The sequence below is a fragment of the Perca flavescens genome, chromosome 22, assembly GCF_004354835.1.
Source record: "Perca flavescens isolate YP-PL-M2 chromosome 22, PFLA_1.0, whole genome shotgun sequence".
NCBI lineage: Eukaryota > Metazoa > Chordata > Actinopteri > Perciformes > Percidae > Perca > Perca flavescens.
The window spans coordinates 27,597,434-27,622,664 of NC_041352.1; the positions used below are offsets into that span (position 1 = coordinate 27,597,434).

The 25,231-nt window shown below is 40.7% G+C and overlaps 3 protein-coding genes across 5 annotated transcripts in view; 2 read left to right on the forward strand and 1 right to left on the reverse strand.

Annotated features, from left to right (window-relative positions):
- LOC114548890 (uncharacterized) overlaps positions 1–25,231 on the reverse strand; it is a 590,132-nt gene that overhangs the window by 481,475 nt on the left and 83,426 nt on the right. The window contains 6 exon segments of the mRNA XM_028568901.1: positions 3,286–3,365; positions 3,596–3,715; positions 7,089–8,865; positions 9,015–9,211; positions 15,083–15,229; positions 19,463–19,540. Of these exon segments, the coding sequence (XP_028424702.1) occupies positions 3,286–3,365; positions 3,596–3,715; positions 7,089–8,865; positions 9,015–9,211; positions 15,083–15,210 (2,302 nt within the window). The 5' untranslated portion in view covers positions 15,211–15,229; positions 19,463–19,540.
- Positions 1–25,231, forward strand: part of LOC114548895 (NACHT, LRR and PYD domains-containing protein 3-like) — an 802,603-nt gene that overhangs the window by 366,460 nt on the left and 410,912 nt on the right. The window lies entirely within an intron of this gene.
- The window catches only part of LOC114548893 (NACHT, LRR and PYD domains-containing protein 12-like), a 594,283-nt gene that overhangs the window by 118,349 nt on the left and 450,703 nt on the right, over positions 1–25,231 (forward strand). The gene's annotated exons all lie outside the window — the stretch shown is intronic.

Consider the following 25,231-nt stretch of genomic DNA (forward strand, 5'->3'; position numbering starts at 1 on the left):
TTGCTGTTGTCTTCATGTTGTGTTTCTTGTTGTCAAAGTAGTGTTTTTCTTTGTTGTGGTTTTTGTTGTTTCTTGTTGTAGTGGGTAAGTTTTAATACTGGGAAATGTGATTGTTGTCTTTTACTACAGTGTTAGATTTTTTTTTGACAAAGATGTTATTCTCTGTTTCCTGCCCAGGGACTACAGATGAAAATTAGCTTATAGCTAATTATGGTACTGCTAAGGACCTGTGCAATGTCCCTGTCAAATGAAAATAAAAAAAAAAAATAAAATAAAATAAATTTGTTTTGATATCCAAGAGCTGTTTAACAAAAACAAAAATATTAAAATCCTGTTGTTTTTGGGTGTGATTAAGAACAGTCTCATGCATGATATATAATGTAAATGTGTATAAAGTGTGTATCTTTACTCTAATACTGATGTCTTCAACTTTACATTGATTTATTGTGTTGATAATCACATCTGGACTTACCGAGCCTTTCTGCAGTTCCTCACAGCTGGAATCAGTCTCAGTTTTCCCTCCTGTGATGTGTTGTACTGACTCAGGTCCAACTCATCCAGAACCTCCTCTGACATCTGCAGCATGTAGGACAGAGCTGAGCAGTGGATCACAGAGAGTTTCTTCTCTGATCTCTTCTTTGACTTCAGGAACTCTTGGATCTCCTGATGGACTGAGTGGTCGTTCATCTCCGTCAGACAGTGGAAGATGTTGATGCTTCTGTCAGGAGACATTTTGGTCTTCTTCTCCTTCAGGTTGTTGATGGCTCTCTGGATGATTTCTGGACTGTTGTCTGTCTGACCCAGCAGGCCTCCTAAGAGTCTCTGGTTGGTCTCCAGAGAGAGGCCATGAAGGAAGCGGACAAACAGGTCCAGGTGGCCATTTTTACTCCTCAGGGATTTCTCCATGGTTTTCTTCAGGAAGACATCCAGAAATGAATCAACATAGCAGTCTTTCCCCAGGAAGTCCTCCAGTACCTGTGTGTTCCTGTTGGTGTAACAGTGGAACAGGTAGACTGCAGCCAGAAACTCCTGAACACTCAGATGAGCGAAGCAGTAGACTGTTTTCTGGAAGATCACTCTCTCTTTTGAAGATCTCTGAACAAACTCCTGAGTACAGCGAGGCCTCTGTGACATCCAGACCACAGCGCTCCAGGTCTTTTTGGTAGAACATGATGTTTCCTTTCTCCAGCTGTTCAAACGCCAGCCTCCCCAGCTTCAGAAGAACTTCCCTGTCAGCCTCCGTCAGCTCCTGTGGGACTCGCCTCATGTCCCTCAGCATACTTGAGCTTCTTCCTCTTTGTCTGAACCAGCAGGAAGTGTGAGTACATGTCAGTCAGGGTCTTGGGCAGCTCTCCTCTCTGGTCTGTAGTCAACATGTGGTCCAGAACTGTAGCAGTGATCCAGCAGAAGACTGGGATCAGACACATGATGTGGAGGCTCCTGGAGGTCTTGATGTGGGAGATGATTCTGCTGGACAGCTCTTCATCACTGACTCTCTTCCTGAAGTACTCCTCCTTCTGGTCATCAGTGAAGCCTCGTACTTCTGTTACCCTGTCAACACACACAGGAGGGATCTGATTGGCTGCTGCAGGTCGGGAAGTTATCCAGACGAGAGCCGAGGGAAGCAGCTTCCCCTGGATGAGGTTTGTCAACAGCACGTTGACTGATGACTTCTGTGTGACATCAGAAACAGCCTCATTGTTGTTGAAATCCAGGTAAAGTCTGCTTTCATCCAGGCCATCAAAGATGAAGAGAAGTTTAGAGCCAGCGAGCTGCTCTGCTGGGACCTCCTGTAATGTTGGATGGAAAACACGGAGCAGCTCCAGAAGACTGTACTGCTCATCTTTGATCAAGTTCAGCTCCCTGAAGGAAAGAGGAATCACCAGATCCACATCTTGGTTTTCCAAACCCTCGGCCCAGTCCAGACAGAACTTCTGCACTGAGAAGGTTTTTCCAACACCAGCGACGCCGATCATCATAACGACTCTGATGTGTTTCTGTTGGTCAGGTAAGGCTTTAAAGATGTCTCTGCACTTGACTGGAGAGTCATGGAGGGTCTTCTTCTTGGAAGCTGTCTCGAGCTGCCTCACCTCATGTTGGGTATTAACTTCTTCACTCAGTTCATCTGTGATGTAGACCTCAGTGAAGATCCTGTTGAGGAGGGTTCCACTTCCTGTTTGATCAGCTCCTTCATTCACACGTTCATATGTCCCCTTCACACTGATCTTATGTTTATGTTTAACAACGTACACTGTAAGGAAATACAAAAGTCTATTTATTAATAGTGTTATTTTCAGTCTCCAAACAACAATGATAACAATAAAAAGGATTGAAAACGGAGGACACAAGAAGAATCCTGTTTTGAGACATGAAGACATCAGCAGACAGATGGACAGTCTTACTTGTTCTGGATCTTTCTCCACACTGGGGACAGCAGGAGTCTCCTGATGAAGCACACTGGTCCCAGTATGAGGTGATGCACTGTCTGCAGAACCAGAGTCCACAGCTGGTAGAGACTGGATCCTCCAGGACGTCCTGACACAAAGCACAGCAGGACGGCTGCTCCTCCTCACAAACATCACTCCTCTTCCTCTTTCTGTCAACACATTTATTTTTAAAATCATTGTTGAAATATCAAAACTTGACCAAAACTGTCTCAAAGCTCAGAGAACAGTAACAGTGTTGTTACTGTTCTGTTTGAATTCAGTCTGTAATGAAAATGTTCCTTTTATCTAAACTCTCCTGCTTTCATAAACACTGATAAATGCTTTTCCTCTCCAACTGTCTTATTAAACATTTAGAGATCTGTCTGTAGTTTGTTTATTAAAACAAACTCGATACTTCCTGCAGCTCCTTCACAGTAACAGTACTTCCTTAATGGGAAATCCAGCCAATTTGTACCTGAATCTTCATCGCTTGATGTCACCAAGTACTGTCGATAGGAAAAGAAAAAGAAGTAGGTGACAGTACAAACTATGAATTCAAACGGTTTCTTCACAATGTCTGAGTTGAAAACGCATCTCGTTGTCACGTGAGGGGCCACGTTCATGTTGCACAGAAATATTAATTGCATTTTGTGTCTGTTAAGAGGCACAAAGGCACTCTTTAGAACATGCCCCCACAACTGTCACTTTAGCTAACTGGGAGCTCTGGCCATTAGCTGCAGCAACTCCAGTTTGCTAGCACCGATGTTCTATTTCCTATCGAGAGTACTCGGTGATATCTAGTGATCAAGATTCAGGTAAAAGGGGTCTGAGGGTCCAGGTTCTTTACTGAAGTCTGGATGTTCTGGCATCGACCAGTCACTCTTCATAGACTGACAGCCAGATACTACAGACTCTGCTCTACGTCTCTTGTTCTGGACTCTGCAAACACCAAAATGTTTTTATTAATGTTACTTTAATCCTGATATTATTTTTTTTAAGGCCAATTACAAAGCGCTAAACACACAAACTGCTGCCTATAATGAAAAAGTGTTCAAAGTTTGTATCCGTTGTCTTAGTGGAAAATTTAATATACAAACACAAAATCAATAGAAAACAGCAGAGGAATCTGAAAATGAGTGATATAAATGAGTTGGTATCAGTTCTCTTACTTTGTGTCTGAGGGTCCAGGTTCTTTACTGAAGGTCAGAGGTTGACCTTTGGACTGATCACTCTTCATAGACTGACAGCCAGATACTACAGACTCTGCTCTACGTCTCTTGTTCTGGACTCTGCAAACACCAAAATGTTTTTATTAATGTTAGTTTAATCCTGATATTATTTTTTTTAAGGCCAATTACAAAGCGCTAAACACACAAACTGCTGCCTATAATGAAAAAGTGTTCAAAGTTTGTATCCGTTGTCTTAGTGGAAAATTTAATATACAAACACAAAATCAATAGAAAACAGCAGAGGAATCTGAAAATGAGTGATATAAATGAGTTGGTATCAGTTCTCTTACGTTATGTCTGAGGGTCCAGGTTCTCTACTGAAGTATGGAGGTTCTAGCATCGACCAGTTACTCTTCATAGACTGACAGCCAGATACTACAGACTCTGCTCTACGTCTCTTGTTCTGGACTCTGCAAACACCAAGAGGTTTTTATTTGTATTGCTTGAATCTTTAAATTCTCTTCTTTTAAAGTATGAAGCTATGAACGCACAAACTACTGCTACTGTCAATAATTAGGATTACAAATGTATAATAGTCCTTTTAGATTGGCTACTCCGTATCTGATCGCAGCAGGTGTGGTAAGGACTACTAGCCAGTCAGAAGCAGAGTATGAGGGCCTGACAGTACCTAGGTAAGGACTACTAGCCAGTCAGAAGCAGAGTATGAGGGTCCTGACAGTACCTAGGTAAGGACTACTAGCCAGTCAGAAGCAGAGTATGAGGGCGTGCCCTGACAGTACCTAGGTAAGGACTACTAGCCAGTCAGAAGCAGAGTATGAGGGCATGTCCTGACAGTACCTAGGTAAGGACTACTAGCCAGTCAGAAGCAGAGTATGAGGGAGGGCCCTGACAGTACCTAGGTAAGGACTACTAGCCAGTCAGTAGCAGAGTATGAGGGAGGGCCCTGACAGTACCTAGGTAAGGACTACTAGCCAGTCAGAAGCAGAGTATGAGGGAGGGCCCTGACAGTACCTAGGTAAGGACTACTAGCCAGTCAGAAGCAGAGTATGAGGGAGGGCCCTGACAGTACCTAGGTAAGGACTACTAGCCAGTCAGAAGCAGAGTATGAGGGAGGGCCCTGACAGTACCTAGGTAAGGACTACTAGCCAGTCAGAAGCCTACATCATCAAAATTGTCCATTCATTTATAATAATATTGTAATATTTAAATTATATAATAATAGTAATATTAATAAATAATAATATGATACAACAATGATATAATTATTATAATAATAATTTATAATATCCATGAGAAGGTTTCATGAAGAGGCATGGCCAGCAGTCCATTTTCTTTGTGACAGCACTTCCAGTCAGCCAGCTAACTTTGTCATACCACGAGAGCTGAACAGACCTGCTACTTTGTCCTATCTTTTACACTAAATCAATCTTAAGTGTTGATCTAACCCTGCTGTTTAATTCTAAGTTTCTCCTCGTAAGGAAGACTTTCAAATGGCTTTACCAAAATCAGGTGGACAATATTAGCATTGTTTGCCATCGTGTGCCGTTTGCTAGCTGGCTAGTTCACCTCTACAACACTAGCCTAGCCTATGAATAAATGAATGAACAAACGATCTAACAAAACAATTTTAAACTCTAAGGAGGAAATGTGGGAATTAGCTTTAACTGAAACAAGGAATTTGGTGTATAATTATATTAATTGTATGATGAAAATTGGCTAGCAAAAAAACAGTCAGTTATATTTCATCAGTCTTTGTCATCATTTCTGACTTTTTATTTAGTTTTTATTTAGTTTTCATCCGTGAAAACGGTTTGTTGACGAATATTTTTCGTCATAGTCTTCGTCAACGAAATTAACACTGCGTATCAGGGTGTAGCAGGGCACTGCAGAGCATAGCAGGGCAGGACCACTGCGACAGCAGCAACCATGATTTAAGTGCCCCCCTAATCCAATGTGTAGCTCAACATTACTATGTCCTAATCAATGAGCTTTTCCTTAAAATGAGTAAAGACTTTGTAATTGTGTTGTTATAGATCATCAAAATATCAGCCCTCTTATTCTGTCACATTTCCTCTTCCTCCGGCCCTGTCATTACCATTCTCTACCTGTTCACCAGATTCATCTGAATTTATTATGATTGTCTGGGTTTTGATTTGCAATTCTTCTCAATGTCTCCTGTGCTGCATTACAACTCTCCGCCTGAACTGTATGTATTTTTATAATAGAAAAAATTGAAGTCAGCCAGAAATCATTGTTGAGGGGGAACCTATCAAGACTGTGTCACATTTTAAATATTTGTGAATAATTGTGGACACACAGCTGTCCTTTAGGAAAACACGTGAAACAGGTGTGTAAAACTGTCAAATTTAATTTAAGGAACTTAAGATATATTAGAAATCAGCTCCCCTTACATGCAGCAAAATGTTTTATGCACTCAATGATTTTTTCACTCATATCATACTGTATCACAAGCTGTAAAAAACATCACTCAAGGCATTGGACAAACAGCCATCAAGTTATCATCATTGTAACATAATCCAAAAACATAATCTCATGACATTTGACAGTTTTGTGTTTCTTGCTGATGTTAGTCTAGTCTATAAAGTAATCAATGATCTGGCCCCTCCACCATTAAATGAGTTTGTGTCACTGTGTTCAGGCTCTGGGAGGAGAACTAGGACGATCAACAGAGGTGACTGTGCAGTACAGAACAGATCTACTGAGTCGGGCAGATCAGTCTTCTCTGTTAGAGACACAAAGTATTATAACTCAGTACCAAGAGAGATCAGAGAATGGAACTACTTTGATGGTTTTAAATTAAAGTTGAAATCATGGCTGAAATCAACCCAATCATGCTCCCATCAATCATCAACCCAAACAGACAATCTTTATGTAGTGAAGTCCTGTTGTAGCGGTGTCTAAATGTTGGGATTTTATTGTTGGTTCTATTGTTATGGTGGTTTAATGTTGTGATTTTATTGTTGCTGTTGTCTTCATGTTGTGTTTCTTGTTGTCAAAGTAGTGTTTTTGTGTTTTGGTTTTTGTTGTTTCTTTTTGTAGTGGGTGAGTTTTAATACTGTGAAATGTGATTGTTGTCTTTTACTACAGTGTTAGATTTCCCTTTTGACAAAGATGTTATTCTCTGTTTCCTGCCCAGGGACTACAGATACAAATTAGCTTATAGCTAATTCTGGTACTGCTAAGGAGCCGTGCAATGTCCCTGTCAAATGAATACATAACAAAATAAAATAAATAAACTGTTCCTGATGTCCAAGATTTGTTTAACATAAACACAAATATCAATAAAACTAGTGGGAAAAAATATTAAAATCTGTTTTTTTGGGGTGTGATTAAGAACAGTCTCATGCATTATTTATAATGTAAATGTGTGTAAAGTGTGTATCTTTACTCTAATACTGATGGCTTCAGCTTTACATTGATTTATTGTGTTGATAATCACATCTGGACTTACCGAGCCTTTCTGCAGTTCCTCACAGCTGGAATCAGTCTCAGTCGTCCCTCCGGTGATGTGTTGTACTGACGCAGGTCCAACTCATCCAGAACCTCCTCTGACATCTGCAGCATGTAGGACAGAGCTGAGCAGTGGATCACAGAGAGTTTCTTCCCTGATCTCTTCTTTGACTTCAGGAACTCTTGGATCTCCTGATGGACTGAGTGGTCGTTCATCTCCATCAGACAGTGGAAGATGTTGATGCTTCTGTCAGGAGAGATTTTGGTCTTCTTCATCTCCTTCAGGTTGTAGATGGCTCTCTGGATGATTTCTGGACTGTTGTCTGACTGACCCAGCAGGCCTCCTAAGAGTCTCTGGTTGGACTCCAGAGAGAGGCCATGAAGGAAGCGGACAAACAGGTCCAGGTGGCCATTTTTACTCCTCAGGGATTTCTCCATGGCTTTCTTCAGGAAGACATCCAGAGATGAATCAGCGTCTTTCCCCAGGAAGTGCTTCAGTACCTTTGTGTTCCTGTTGGTGTAACAGTGGAACAGGTAGACTGCAGCCAGGAACTCCTGAACACTCAGATGAACGAAGCAGTAGACTGTTTTCTGGAAGATCACACTCTCTCTTTTGAAGATCTCTGAACAAACTCCTGAGTACAGCGAGGCCTCTGTGACATCCAGACCACAGCGCTCCAGGTCTTTTTGGTAGAACATGATGTTTCCTTTCTTCAGCTGTTCAAACGCCAGCCTCCCCAGCTTCAGAAGAACTTCCCTGTCAGCCTCCGTCAGCTCCTGTGGACTCGTCTCATGTCCCTCAGCATACTTGAGCTTCTTCCTCTTTGTCTGAACCAGCAGGAAGTGTGAGTACATGTCAGTCAGGGTCTCGGGCAGCTCTCCTCTCTGGTCTGTAGTCAACATGTGGTCCAGAACTGTAGCAGTGATCCAGCAGAAGACTGGGATCAGACACATGATGTGGAGGCTCCTGGAGGTCTTGATGTGGGAGATGATTCTGCTGGACAGCTCTTCATCACTGACTCTCTTCCTGAAGTACTCCTCCTTCTGGTCATCAGTGAAGCCTCGTACTTCTGTTACCCTGTCAACACACGCAGGAGGGATCTGATTGGCTGCTGCAGGTCGGGAAGTTATCCAGACGAGAGCCGAGGGAAGCAGCTTCCCCTGGATGAGGTTTGTCAACAGCACGTTGACTGATGACTTCTGTGTGACATCAGAAACAATCTTCTTCTTCTTGAAATCCAGGTAAAGTCTGCTTTCATCCAGGCCATCAAAGATGAAGAGAAGTTTAGAGCCAGCGAGCTGCTCTGCTGTGACCTCCTGTAATGATGGATGGAAAACACGGAGCAGCTCCAGAAGACTGTACTGCTCATCTTTGATCAACTTCAGCTCCCTGAAGGAAAGAGGAATCACCAGATCCACATCTTGGTTTTCCAAACCCTCAGCCCAGTCCAGACAGAACTTCTGCACTGAGAAGGTTTTTCCAACACCAGCGACGCCGATCATCATAACGACTCTGATGTGTTTCTGTTGGTCAGGTAAGGCTTTAAAGATGTCGCTGCAGTTGATTGGAGAGTCCTGGAGGGTCTCCATCTTGGAAGCTGTCTCGAGCTGCCTCACCTCATGTTGGGTATTAACTTCTTCACTCAGTTCATCTGTGATGTAGACCTCAGTGAAGATCCTGTTGAGGAGGGTTCCACTTCCTGTTTGATCAGCTCCTTCATTCACACGTTCATATGTCCCCTTCACACTGATCTTATGTTTATGTTTAACAACGTACACTGTAAGGAAATACAAAAGTCTATTTATTATTATCTATTTTCAGTCTCCACATAACAATTATAACAATAAAAAGGATTGAAGACGGAGGACACAAGAAGAATCCGGTTTTGAGACATGAAGACATCAGCAGACAGATGGACAGTCTTACTTGTTCTGGATCTTTCTCCACACTGGGGACAGCAGGAGTCTCCTGATGAAGCAGACTGGTCCCAGTATGAGGTGATGCACTGTCTGCAGAACCAGTGTCCACAGCTGGTAGAGACTGGATCCTCCAGGACGTCCTGACACAAAGTACACCACCAGGACATCTGCTCCTCCTCACAAACATCACTCCTCTCCCTCTTTCTGTCAACACATTTCTTTATAAAATTACTTGTTGATTGAAAAACCACTTCCCACGCAAAGGTTGTGATTTATTAAAAACGAACTTGACGGGAGAATGTGTGGTCCTCCACGCAAACTCTGACCCATGTGTATGCACATTTTGGAGACAAAATAGGAACTGGCGACGCAGATGGTGAGGTGGTGAACTGAAGTCAGACTGCAGAAAGTACATGTGGGAAGTATTAATGCCTCACGCACATTTCTTCACACCATATCATGAAGATTAAATCGAGCAGTGTTATTTGTGCTTGTACTGATACTGATAATTGTTCTATAAACACCTCCAACTCATCTTAAATCAAAACTCGTTCTTAATATTTAATCGGCGCTGTCTCACTGTCACAGATCGTCCTCTACGGAGCACAGGAGGAGGAGATGGGCCAACTCCATGGAATACAGGTTAGCATTACAGTTTTTTCCGATTGCTAAACAACAGTGGGCACAACTGGAGTCACATGTGCAAAACTCAAACTACAGTCTGCACTACCAACAGTCACCTGAGCTAAACAGTTCACATCAGCTGCAACACAGGCTCAGTGCAGCCAAACACTATGCACAGGCCTCACTGAGATAACACACACACACACACACACACACACACACACACACACACACACACACACACACACACACACACACACACACACACACACACACACACACACACACACACACACACACACACACACTCAGAACACACTGTCACTCAGAACACACTGAGATAACACACACTGTCACTCAGAACAGTTATAGTATAGTTTATTTAAGGAAAAAATATAGATTGTATAACATACCAACTTTTACATAAGGTAAAAAAGAAGGAATGAAAATCAGCAGTTTTCTTCAATAAAGTATTTTGTCTCTAGTAATTTATGGAATTACTGGGGAAAAAAACTAAAGGTACATACGTAACAGTACCAAAGAATAGTGTGACTAATCCTGCCTCTCTCCAGCATCATGTGGCAGGTTTTCTTCATCACATTGGATGTCTTCATCATCTCTAAATACTAATGAATGTGGCGTTTCTATTGCTTTCACCTCCATTACTTTCTGAAAAACAGTAAGAACACAGTTTTACTATTGTAAAGATATAGTGTTTTTCACTTTTTTTATAGCTGTGTACATAACCTCAGACATCTTATCTGAACATGTTGGTATCTTTGATCTTTTACCTGTTTCTCTCAAACAGTTCAGTGTAGAATTGTTTCATTCTTATTTGGTGTTTGTATACAAAAAAAGGCTTTCTGAGCTTTCTCTGTATAAATACCGTATATGTTCACTAACTAGTCTAAAATAAGACACCTGCTGAGGCTTTCAGCTGAAATTCCAATCAGCAGTGTTTGATAGACACCAGACTGAAATCTATTCTGTTTTGAATGCGTGGTTAACAGTTCTGACAGCAGTGTGTTAGCATTTGAACAAAGTGCTGTAAATCTACAGTGTTGTGCACGTTGTAGTTAAAGTCATGGGATAAGTGTGTAGAGTTTTGAGAACTGTGTTCAAGCAATGAAAAACTAACTAGAGTTTGGTCCAAATGAACTGCTGCTGTGCAGACTGTAGTTAGAGTTTTGCACATGTGACTCCAGTTGTGCCCACTGTCATTTAGCAATCGAAAAAAACTATAAATGCCCTACCATTAGATAGCTGCAGAACACAGTGTAAATAACTAAATATCTGTCTTTAAAACTCTGGATATATAATCAAATGTCAAAGTCTGGAAATACAGCCGTTAAGCTCTCGCGCAATCGTTACCCTTATGTCCTCGTTATCAGTCTGAACTTTAATATTAGACTTTCGTCTTCAGATTGTATCTCGGGGTGGGGGATACCACTAGTTGATGCTGTGATTTTAGCAAGGTGTTAACAATCACTCTAATTGTTGTAAACATATAAATACTGCGGTGACCCCGTGCGTAATGCTGCATGATGGCACTGCTGGCCCTGCAGAAGGACTAACCCCCAATGGAAGAATCAGGAGAGAGACTTCAGGGACCATGACGATGACTAATATGCCGATTTAAATTCCCTAATATAGCTGTAATATTAATAGTAATATAGCTGTGCTCTTGGATCTATGTACTGAATTGGGTCCAGTAGAGAGGGCAACACGCTGGAACCGTGCCATCCCGGTCCAAATACAGGTCCTCATCACTCTGGGGGAAACTGGCTGTTTCCAGAGGGAAATGTCACACAGCTAAGTGTTTTTTTAAATAAATATTATATATAATCTTCACCTTAATCACTAAGGCCTGTTTGGATATAATCTATAGTTCTGTTAAATCTTATCATATAAGTCTGGTATATCGAAGCTGTCCCCAAGTGCCGTAATACCTATAGACGTTTTTGGATGATATTAATAATGGTAGTCTATAGATCTGGTTTCCCTACACTGGGCGACAAAAGGCCGAAATTATAATTCAATTGGCAGCAATTCCTCAGCGTCTGAGAGGTTTTTTGCCTTTTCTCCGCCAGTCGTCATGATTCGGCATGATTCAGTGTAACAAAAGAACAACTGCCAGGGTCATTAACATACTGATCAGCATTCACGAGGTGCTTTGATTTGACTATTTATGGTTAAAAATGGGCGTGTACAGGGCGGGATAACAGGCTGATTGACTTGTGGATAATCTGGGATTTATAAAGGGATTATTGCTTACAGATGTGCATATGCACGGTTTTATAAATCAGATTTTTTTTTTTTTGGTGTACGCCATTTTTGGCTTTTGGGCGTACGTACACTTTAAGTAAAGATCCTACGCACAGTTTTATGAATGAGACCCCAGATGTTTTAAAAGTGCCGTTACGGTTCTGTTTGAATTCAGCCTGTAATGAAAATGTTCCTTTTATCTAAAATCTCCTGCTTTCATAAACACTAATAACTCCTTTTCCTCTCCGACTGTCTTATTAGACATTTAGAGATCTGTTTGTAGTTTGTTTATTAAAGGGGTGATAGAATGCAAAACTGATTTTACCTAGTCATAGTTGCAAATGAGAGTTTAGTGGGTAACTAGGACATACATAGAACCTCTAAATCCCATCGACACCTCTTTTCTCTGCAAATCTCACTATTTGAAACTGCCTCTGAAAACGGGCGAATCTCAACACGCCCGCCTAGTTGACGTCAACTATTGCGGCTCCTCCTCATTTGGCTCTAGTCTCTCTCTTTGTCACGCCCCAACATTTACATAGGCTACACAACTGACCTGAGATCAGGTAGTCTTCTGAATCTATGTCGGGCAGATCTCAGATATTATATACATTGTTCATCTGCTATTTTCCCATTAAATTCACTTCTGAGACTTTATTATGCGAGAAATCAACTATGTAGAGGTCAAATATGGGCCGTTTTACGAAAATTGATGTCTAATTGCAAATTTTGTCCGACTGTGTGTCGGAGTTCAGAGGCCGGTGCTGCCTGTGTTGTTGCCTCGCCGCATGGCCTGCCTTCCTTCACACACCCCGGCCTGCTGTGAGGTCGATTGAGCTCAGTCACGACTGGCAGCCCACAGCACTCCATACCCGCGCAAAGTCACCGTTTTGGGCTATAGAACTACGAAACGCCGCTGCTCTGACAGAGCTCCAGGGCCTCCATCTCCCCTCTTCCTGCTAGCTAAATGCCCGGTGTGTGTGAGTGAGAGCGCGGTCAGCGAGCTTGTTACGCCAGCAATCTCTTACCACAGGTTCCAGTTAATCTTTTAATGTGTGTAATTATAATGTGTTGAGTTATTTAAACAAGCGATTGGGGAAATAAACGCCGCTTGTCCGCAAGTCTCATTGATAGAGCCTGCGGCTGGATGTAGCTCTATTAATGAGAGCTAGCTAGCTAGCCTCCTCTTAGAATTCCTCTGGAATTCACAAATATTCATTAACTTGAAATCGGACACCGTTGTTAGCTTTATAAAACATTTAGTTAGCTGTTGTATAAGTGGCGTGACGAAATTCAAACTGTATATACTCAAATTACGACCAAAATGAAGCTAACTATCCGCAATCTGTACACATAGGATTGAATGGACAGTCGCAGCTAACTAAACCCTTACAGTTCACAAATATTCATTAACTTGAAATCGGACACAGTTGTTAACTTCACAAAACATTTATTTAGATGTTGTATAAGTGGTGTGACGAAATTCAAACTGTAAATATACTTGAACTACAACCAAAAATTAAGCTAACTATCCGTGATTTGTAGCTACACATAGATAGGATTGAAGGGACAGTCTAACTAACGAAACACCTAGCTAAACTTCACAAATATTCATTAACTTAAAATCGGACACCGTTGTTAGCTTTATAAGACATTTAGGTATATGTTGTATAACTAAGTGGCGTGACATGTGTGTAACATGTGGTAAGAGATTGCTGGTGTAACAAGCTCTCTGACCTCGCTCTCACACTCACACAACGGGCCATTTAGCTAGCAGGAAGAGAGGAGATGCAGGCCCTGGAGCTCTGTCAGGGCAGCGGCGTTTGGTAGCTAGTCCATTAGCCCAAACGGTGACTTTGCGCGGGTATGAGGTGCTGTGGGCTGCAGCAGCCGTCCCGGAGCTCAGTCGAGCTCACAGCAGCCCGGAGTCTGTGGAGGAAGGCAGGCCGGGCGGCGAGGCAGCAGCACCGGCCGCTGAACTCCGACACACAGTTTTACCAAATTTGCAATTAGACATCCATTTTCGTAAAACGGCCCATATTTGAGCTTTATATAGTTGATTTCTCACATAAAAAAGTCTCAGAAGTGAATTTGGTAACGAAACATTGCAGTGTCTGGAATATGAGATTCTGTCGGCGTCTCTAATGTGTGTGTATGGGGATTCGCTCAACCAATCAGCACGCGTCTCTAATGCGTGTGTTACGTGATAAGGCTCAACCAAGCAGCGCGCAGCTCATCTAAATATTCATGAGCATACCATATTTGGAAGAAAAGCTCTTGTTACAAATAGGGCCAAAACACAGGGATGCATAAGGGCCAATAAAATAACAACCAGGTCATTTTCAGCCCAACTAATGTTACATACCCCATTAGGAGACCATAAGGAACAGTGTGAAATATAATCATTCTATCACCCCTTTAAGGTAGATTCTTGTGTGACGTATCATTGAACTCAGCAGAGAGTTCCTTTTTGATTGGTGATGGTTTGACCAGCCCCTGTGCTTTAGCCACGCCCCTTTCACAGCTAATGAACTGTATGATGTAGAGTCTTGTGTCTTGTATCATTGAATGCAGCAGAGAGTTCCCTTTTCATTGGGGACGATTTGCAGCATCTGCCAGTAACCCCGACGTGCAAGGAGGTGCGAGGGCCCATCCAACGCTGCTTGCAGCTTTAATTATTGCTTGAATACTTAAATTCTCTTCCTTTAAAGCCAATTCTGAAGCTATTAACAGACAAATTACTGGTACTTTCAATAATGAGAATTAAAAATGTGTAATATACCTTTTAGATTAGCTACTCCGCATCTGATTGCAGCCGGTATGAACAGACTGATTGGATAACATGGACACCGACATTTAAATAGCTCTGCTTCGTGGTGCTTTCTCCTCCAGTGTCTTTTCACCGAAAAACTTCTTTAGCAAGTTTTGTCTCTATGCTTTTTTTAATAATAATAATTATTATTATTATCTGCTCTAGCTTTTTTTCAACATTTATATAACACAGATATGATAATAATTGTCCAACATTTTGTAAAGTTGCTAACCCTAAACCCCACCCCCTGTTAAATTTTTGTTATCAAATTAACTTTAATAGAAATTTAAATATAAAAACACAAAATCACAGAAAACATTAGCAGAGGAATCTGAAAATGAGTCATATAAATGAGTTGGTATCAGTTCTCTTACATTATGTCTTTGGGTCCAGGTTCATAACTGAATTGTGAAGGTTCTCCTTTGGACCGGTCACTCTTCATAGACTGACAGCCAGATACTACAGACTCTGCTCCGTCCTCCTCTTCCTCCAAATCACTCATCTTCTGATCTGAAGTCAGTCTGAGAGGTAAAACAGGAACACTGATAGTGAGCTCACAACACAAGAATCAAGACACACACACACACACACACACACACACACACACACACACACACACACACACACACACACACACACACACACACACACACACACACACACACACACACACACACACACACACACACACACACACACAGGAAAGAGTGAATGACATCATTTACAACTGATTTTATCATTGTGGGGTTAATAACTAAGCCAGGTTAGCCATCGTTAGCAATAACAGTTTATAACTCGGCTCAGATATCTGAGATCAGGGGTTATGTTTCAGACTTTGACCTCGGAAAATTTGAATTGCGAGTGTAAAATAGAAGCGCTAACAGTATATTACATTAAAACCATCCAGAAATCCATCAGTTAACTTTATATCTGTAGGTTTAGTGTGTATTATTATATATTAATTATTCAGCCAATCAGCACTTTGTGTCCAGATGAATCAAACTGTTGAGTTCATTCTAACATTTCTTTCCTCTCCAGTCCACAGGGAGAAAACAGACTCAGAGACTTTGACAGTAAAATAATAAATGTTGGATTACCTCTCACCCTGCCTCAGCCTTCAGTTTCCTCCTCCTCCTCTCTTCTGGTCTCACTAAATGGAGTCTCACCTGACTCTACTCTTCCTCTTCTCACTGTAAGGTGCTGCAGCTACAGGTGTGGTAGCATACCTTGATCTGCTCCTCCTCCTCTTCATTTACAGGATATCAACTAAGTTTATCTGTGTGTGTGTGTGTGTGTGTGTGTGTGTGTGTGTGTGTATATGTTGTTGATGTAACAGCACCACCTGCTGTCCAAAGTAACAAACTACCAGCTGAAGGCTGACTTCACCATCTGGCCTTTCCTCTAAATTCCTGCCACTGTAAGTTACACTGACGAGGAATCTACCTCGATGGTTGGTACATACATACTGTACACAAACACATATATTAAACATTATTATGAAATAAACAATAAATACAGAAACAAAGATAAACTAAATAGTTGTTTAACATGAGAGAAAAGAGGCTGAATGGCTGAGTGCATGATGGGTAAAACATAATATAGTCTATGTGCAGCGGGCAGATGAATAGTGATGATGTGTATAGTGAACATGATTAGGAGTTTATCTTAAAATATATATTCTTAGCTCTGTGACTCCAATGTTCAGAACATGAGAGGCAACAACTGAGGCTGGACTTGGAGAAAAAGTCCTGATTCATTCAGTTCTAGGGCTGTAACTAAACATTATTTTATTATTCATTCATCTATGTGTAATGGGCTGTGTATAGGTTATGTTAAATTATTATTATATGTTTAAAATGTGACGAACAAACTTTATGATTAAACAGACTCAGTGACGCAGTGAAACTATTAATACTACACGGTGAGAATACTCAGTCCAACATCCTGCTCTGTTAGTAAATGTACTTGATGTAGAAGTAGCAGTGAGAGAGCTGATTCTCTGGAACATTACATCATGTTTTACTGCTGATTAAGACTTTGTGTGTAAACTGTGAATGTGCAGAGTAGCATGCTGTCAGATAAATGGAGGACAAGAAGAAGTACAAGCTTTCCTTCTGAGATTAAAGCAAGTATTCACACATGTTACTGCAGTAAAAGTACTAATAGCACAGTGTAAAGTTACAGCAGCTGACTGAGCAGATAACTAACGTGGAGAGAAAACAGACAGACTCTCTGCTCCCTGAACTCAACACAATATGAAAATGAAAAATTGAAAGACTTACGTACTTGACTGCTCTGATTGGAGGGTTTCTCACGCTGCAGCTCGGCCTGGAAGACCTCTGGGACACCGAGACATCTTATCGTGTGTGTCCACTGAAACCTTTGTGTCTAACAGAGAAACAACAAACCTGTTTCAGCTTGATCAGGAGGAAGAGGAGAATGAGGAGGAGGAGTACATAGGAGGAGACAGGAAGAATCCTGAAGAACCAGAAAAACTGAGAGGAGCAGTAACACTTTATAACAACCAGCAGTGATAAACGGGAAATTAAACTTCAGTTAAAAGTTATTTTAACGGTTAACAAACATTTATAATGTTACTGATCATTGGTAATGTTGTCATTTTTTATTTTAGAGACAAATACCTAAATAAAGAATAAAACTAAGCCAAAGTCTAGTTTGTTTTCATCTCTGAGCTGGTGAGTGACGTCATGGCGCTCTCTGGTGGACATCAGCAGGAACTACAAGCAGAGCTCCACCAAACACATTCACACATTAAAACATGTTTACACTTTACTCTATTTTAATCATAAAAGATAAACGGTATTTTCAGCTATGATCAAATGAAACATCTCTTCTTGTTACAGCTATGAACTAACGTTTTTACTTAACTTTACTACTATTATCTATTAGCAGGGTTCTGGTTCTAGTTAGTTTATCTGTTACAGCTATGAACTAACGTTTTACTTAACTTTACTACTATTATCTATTAGCAGGGTTCTGGTTCTAGTTAGTTTATAGTTCATCCTGTAGTGACGGCTTCTTCTACTGGACTCTGCTACTGTTAGTTACTGATGCTACAGTGTAGATATTATGCTATAGTATAGATATTATGCTATAGTATAGATATGAGGCTTTAGTATATGATGCTATAGTATACATTCTGTGCTCTGCAGGAATAACACAACCACACATTCTGACAACAGAATACAGGGAAGTGACAAAGTAATTATGTATGTGAAACTTTAGCTGCAGTTAATATTTCCCTGTCTCTTCAAACATACAAAGGAACAGACAAACTGGGTGTAATCTTTCTTTTTGTCTGCAAGGACACCGAGCGGTAAACAGGAGACGCTTTTTGGATCGATCCCCGCCTCAGGTACGCCACACAGGAATGTCTGTGATCAAAGGATGTGTACGAGGGCTCAACAACTCGTTAATAATCATAGTCCGTCAAAACATTTCAAATTTCAAATTTACATTTGTTTATGCTTTAGTTTAGTTCTACATGTTCCGTTTTTCAGAGCTTATTGGGTTGGACAGTATAAAATATATAAATAAGGACCATGTCTACAGAACAGGACATGTTCTACTGGTTGGACAGTATAAAATATATAAATAAGGACCATGTCTACAGGACAGGACATGTTCTACTGGTTGGACAGTATAAAATATATAAATAAGGACCATGTCTACAGAACAGGACATGTTCTACTGGTTGGACAGTATAAAATATATAAATAAGGACCATGTCTACAGGACAGGACATGTTCTACTGGTTGGACAGTATAAAATATATAAATAAGGACCATGTCTACAGAACAGGACATGTTCTACTGGTTGGACAGTATAAAATATATAAATAAGGACCATGTCTACAGGACAGGACATGTTCTACTGGTTGGACAGTATAAAATATATAAATAAGGACCATGTCTACAGGACAGGACATGTTCTACTGGTTGGACAGTATAAAATATATAAATAAGGACCATGTCTACAGGACAGGACATGTTCTACTGGTTGGACAGTATAAAATATATAAATAAGGACCATGTCTACAGAACAGGACATGTTCTACTGGTTGGACAGTATAAAATATATAAATAAGGACCATGTCTACAGAACAGGACATGTTCTACTGGTTGGACTGGCCAATGAAATATGATCATTACAGTGTTTAAAGCTCTAAATCAACACAACTAAACCACACAGCCAACAGATGGGACGCAGCGCTCCACAAAATAACTAAATATTACCCATACTTATTGCGACACTTCCGATATATTGCAAAACTATATTGAGTTTATATATCTTGCCCAACTAACAGTAAAACAAATTTAATAAAAAGCAGATCTCCTGATCAGTGTCTGTGGGCTGTTTGTGTCTCTGTCCGTGATGTCGACGTTCTTTCCCTGATTCAGTCTGGTTTCTTCATATGTAGATGCAGCGTAACATTCACAACACAGAGACACTGATCCATAGAGGACCATCACACCAGCTCACAGTTACATATTCATTGATTTAGTTAGAGAATAAGAGAGTCTTGTTGTCTCCACATCAGTCCTGTCAGTGAATAGACCGACCGACACTAACTGCTGCAGACAGCTTTCTGATCTTCAACACAAGAGTCCTTAACACTTCCTCAGGAAATAAGAAGTGAAGTAGAAACATTATATTTAACTTTACAGAGACAGAAACTAACCCTGAAGAGATGAAAGACAGACTTGGTGTTAAAGTATCAAACAGCAACTTACAGTTTCTTCAAACAGTCCAAAGAGTTGACAGAGAACAACTCAGGTGAGTTGGTTTTTTCTGATGAGTCACAGCTCCACCTGTCAGGAAGCAGATTTTCACAATAAGAGCTTGGTTTCTTCTCTCTGTGTAACTGTGGTTGTTGTTGTCAGTCTGTTCTTCCTTTGTCCCGTGAATGCAACAAGAGGAACCTTCCACACGTCGAGTTCCAACATGTATAAAATGTGATGAACAAACTTTATCGTTAAACGGACTCAGTGACGCAGTGGAAGAAGTACTCCAAACTATTAATACTACACGGTGAAAATAAACAGGGAGAGGCAAAGAGAAGTTGTTCTCAATTAACTTACCTGGATAAAGGTTATAAAAAAATAAGCAGACTAACGAGCTCCATGGGTGAGAAAGTGACTAATCACAAAAGGGCCAGTGCCAAAAGTTGTCAAAACTCCATTTCATTAGCACAGCAGAAATCCACTTTGAAAGCATAGTGACCAGTGAGAGTGTATTTCCCTCCAGTGCTCCCAAAGCAGACACTCTCATGTGTGTGTTATCTGCTCCGTATCCTTGCTGCTTAGTTTGATACATGCAGGAGCCATTCTTCACCTCTCCCTAGGTCTTGTTTGTTGCTCGCAGTCACCTGTACAACTTGATTTTTTAATTGCTGCGTGAAGACTAATATCTGCGCATGTGAAATAATATTATTTGCTTGCAGGACCATAACCCTGACGCCATGCTCAGATTATGCTGCCATTTAAAGTGGCATGCAAGAAAAAGGTTTTCTTCACTAATTCTACGCAACACTTAATGAGTAACATGATACACAAATTGTCATTTTGCAAGTGAAGTATTTAGTACACTTTATTGTGGCGTGAGCATATTGTTAGTACTACTGTGAAGTCCATCCACACATCGGATGCAGTTTAGCCAGTTATGACTAATGGATCTTTGACAGACAAGTTACTGCTAAAATCGTTGTAGCGAGATACTGCCATGAAAGGAAATAGAAATATACCTATTGTTGTGTTTGCTTTTTGTTTGCATTCTAAAATGTTGCTTCTTGTAAAGTTAAATTAGAGGCAGAATGAGGCTTGTAGGATGTAACTGGATTAATAAAAAAGAAGGTTTGGGTGCCCAGATAGCTCAGTTGGTAGAGAGGGCACCCATATATAGAGGTTTACTCCTCGACGCAGCGGGCCAGGGTTCGACTCTGACCTGCTGCCCTTTGCTGCATGTCATTCCCTCTCTCCCCTCTCATGTCTTCATCTGTCCTGTCACATTAAAGGCCTAAAATGCCCCAAAAAATATTCTTAAAAAAAAAATAAGGTTTTGGGAAAATATGAGCTTAATTTACAGACTATGGTCCGTCTTCCTCTTCCTCCAAAGTCAGTCAGTCTGAGAGGTAAAACAGGAACACTGACTGGGAGCTCACAACATTTAGAGGAAACAAGTTTGAACAAGAGTCACATGCAAGAGCACACACACACACACACACACACACACACACACACACACACACACACACACACACACACACACACACACACACACACACACACACACACACACACACACACACACACACACAGTATACAGTTAAGTAAAACCATCCACAACTTGGTCAGTTATCTTTAAATCTGTTTTCTGGGTCTACAGCAGGTTTAATGTGTATTATTATATATTTATTATTCAGCCAATCAGCTCTTTGTGTCCAGATGAATCAAACTGTTGAGTTCATTCTAACATTTCTTTCCTCTCCAGTCCACAGGGAGAAAACAGACTCAGAGACTTTGACAGTAAAATAATAAATGTTGGATTACCTCTCACCCTGCCTCAGCCTTCAGTTTCCTCTTCCTGTTCTCTTCACACTTCTGTTAACTGTTGTGTGGTTTGTTTTGTATATTCTTCATATTCCTGCTGAATACAAATTGCGCTTTGGGACAAAGAATGAACTGAACTGAAATGGAGTCTCAACTTCCTGTTCTCATGTACCAGATCTGCTCCTCCCCCTCTTCATTTACAGGAAATCAGCTGAGTTTATCTAAAAGTGTGTGTGTGTGTGTGTGTGTGTGTGTGTGTGTGTGTGTGTGTGTGTGTGTGTGTGTGTGTGTGTGTGTGTGTGTATGTTGTTGATGTAACAGCACCACCTGCTGTCCAAAGTAACAAACTACCAGCTGAAGGCTGACTTCACCATCTGGCCTTTCCTCTAAATTCCTCCCACTGGAAGTTACACTGACGAGGAATCTACCTCGGTGGTTGGGGCATACATAGTGTACACAAACACATATATTAAACATTATTATGAAATAAACAATGAATACAGAAACAAATATTAACTAAATAGTAGTTTAACATGAGAGAAAAGAGTCTGAATGGTTGAGTGCATGATGGGTAAAACATAATCTATGTGCAGCAGGCAGATGAATAGTGATGATGTGTATAGTGAACATGATTAGGAGTTTATCTTAAAATATATATTCTTAGCTCTGTGACTCCAATGTTCAGAACATGAGAGGCAACAACTGAGGCTGGACTTGGAGAAAAGTCCTGATTCATTAAGTTCTAGGGCTGTAACTAACCATTATTTTATTTCTAAGGATTATTTTCTAGAGTGATCCATTAACCGTTTGGTCTATAAGATGTCAGAAAATATGAGAAAATATCCATCAGGTGAAGTCTGTAAATGTCTTGATTTGTCTGAAACTCAAAGATATTTAGATTAACACAGTGGTGTAGTCTACGTGATACACAGGTATACCCAGTATACCCACTAAGAAAAAAAAGGATTTCCATATACCCAGTTAAAAATGCCCAATGACACGCAACAACATACTTTCAACTATAATTTTGATATATTTTTAATTGTCATCTGTGTTTTTCTTCTTCAAATAGGCTAAATAAAGTTTTTTCCACCGTAAATTGGTGCATAAAAGTGTCAGAATACAGTAAATTAAGTCTTTGATGCTCAAAACTTCCCTGGGGGAGGACACCCAGACCCCTACTACGATATGCCCCCCCTCCCCCAAAGGAAGATTCTGTCCAATATATGTATATACAGTACAGTATAGCCACTACAATAGACCAGTGTTCCCCAAAGGGGTACTTTGGAGGACTGCAGGGGACACCAAGTTTTTGTCACTTTTTATCACTATTTTCGCCCTTTTCCTTCCTTCATTCCTTTTTGTACTTTCTTTTTTTTTTCTCTAAGTTTGTTGAAGTTTTCGCTTTTTTTTTTTCAAAAAATAATTCTGCCTTTTACAAGGTTTTTGTCACTTTTTCAAAGTTAGTCTTCCTTCCTTTTTGCAAGTCTTTCTCTAGTTTTTCTCGCTGGCTCACTCCGGATTTCCACTGAATGCAGAACGGCTGCAGACCGGCTCCGCTGCTCCGCCGTCCGTCAGTACCCACCAGGTCCGGATTTGTTGCGGCCATGACCACTGACTGTATATATGTATATTGAAGTGATACTGACCACTGACTGTATATATGTATATTGATAGTGATACTGACCACTGACTGTATATATGTATATTGAAGTGATACTGACCACTGACTGTATATATGTATATTGAAGTGATACTGACCACTGACTGTATATATGTATATTGAAGTGATACTGACCACTGACTGTATATATGTATATTGAAGTGATACTGACCACTGACTGTATATATGTATATTGAAGCGATCCTGGCGTTAAAGACCAGCTGATCGCTGCCTGATTCTTTGAAATGAATGGCCACATTGCATTGTGGGATAGGCCTATCGGCTTTGAATGCTTCCTGCTCGGATCATATCGTAATGTTCTATATTACAGCAAATACTGTAATATTTCACCGGTAATAAGACCAAAATAATATTATTAAAGTAAAGAAATGAATACAATGATAACATCTAAATAAATGTTGATAGATGTAGCATTATAGTTTAAAAAATATAAATCAACAAAAAAGCAATCCAGCTTCCCTGGCCGAAATATACCGAAATAATAACATAAAAAGAAATACATATAAACCATGATACTATCTCGTGAATAATGTTGATTAAAACAGCGGTTATTGGGCTAAAAATACCAATAATAACTGTCACAGATTTCGAGTTAAGGGGCGGGGGGCGTGTTTTTTTCTTTCGTCGATATCCGACGGTGAGGGAATAACATGAATGTCTATCTGACGGACCCCCCTCGTCGAAAAATAACGTCAAGGGTACCCCTATTTCGTTGAAACTTGACGCCAGGGTCCTTGACCATGCGTCATACATTTGACGAGTAGGGAGTGAGACTGTGTTGCCCAACGAGATCTCACGAGGACCTCACGAGATCTCGCGAATTCACGTAGAATAGAACCACAAAACCAACAACAGTTAGTTTCCATCCAGAGGAGTAGAGGGGAAACGGCTCTGTGCTGTGTTTTCAAGGTGTAGTGCAGGGAAATATGATCCGCCGTGAGCACGGTGTATTTTATTTTGAAAATTAACCAGATATTTTATTTTGTTTCTGTGCTCGACTTCCTGTGCCGCATAATCTGCCATGTGCTGAATTGCTGCGGAGCTCTCCAGCGTTCGGCAACAATAGAAGCTCTACGTATCTGCTGTGGAGGGCGGCGGACCACGGAGCTGGGACGCAGTCGTTCTGCAGTCAGTGGAAATACACACTATACTGGCCTCACTGAGTGTAGAGCTACTGAGTTATCCAGCAAGTTTACAACCACCAGGCTAGGACCAACAAAGGACGGTGATGCAAGAAATCTTCATTCTTTTCTCCTTTCCTTTATTTATGCCGTAAAAGGGCATTGCCTTCGTGTGGGTAAGAAATAACTATTAAGCAAGTGAAAAAGCCAACTTGTCCCGAGACAGCAAAACCGAACAACCTTTCACGTTGACTTCTCTCGTGTGTCTGCCCGATAAACAGGAAGTAAGCGGTTAACTCACCCAAACGTAGCCTACATTTCAATACTAGTTATGACCAATAGATGGCGCTCTACAAATGATAAGTGAACGCTGTGTACAAGAACAGACATGAAATCTAGGTCTGCTCAGAGCATGACACACACATTGTACACACAATACACACAAATACACACACTGACTTTAATGGAAACCATAATTACTCCAACTGGGGTCAGTTTCTGATACTGTTTTTCACCAATTCTTGACTTACTTCCTCCTTTCTACCGACTTTTTCCAAGTTTTTATGTTTTTTTAAAACGTATTTATTGCCTTTTTTCATCAGTATTTAAATGTTTTTCATAGGGCTGTCAAAATTAACGCGTTAATTTTTGCGTTAATTTTTGCGTTAAGTTTTTAATATTTAACTCGTTAAAAAAAATTAACGAAATGAACGCAGCTGTGTTTGTTTACTTCATGTGGCGGCTGAGAAACGTAATACGTCTACATAACAGCAGGCGGCGCTACTCTGTATTGTTGCCCAAGTAATGAAAACCGGCAGCTGATTGGACAAACGCGTCACATGGGTTTGTTTTCTCCGGATATTGAGAGCCAGACTGTCATGGCGGCCGTTCAGAATACGATCTCATATTGTACTAAAATAGTTCACTGAAACATGTTTCTGAAAACATTTTAAGCGAGAAATAGGCCGTGCAGTTGCTGAATCTGTCTTCATTTCAGCTCAACAAAGGTCAGTTTAGAAGATTTTCGTCAGATTTTGAGAGACTCTAGTCACCTCATCCTGCTCACCATTTCCAGGTGAGTCCTGACTGCCCCCGACTAAACATAGGCTCGTTGGAGATGAACTGAACTCTCGGCTCGTTGGAGATGAA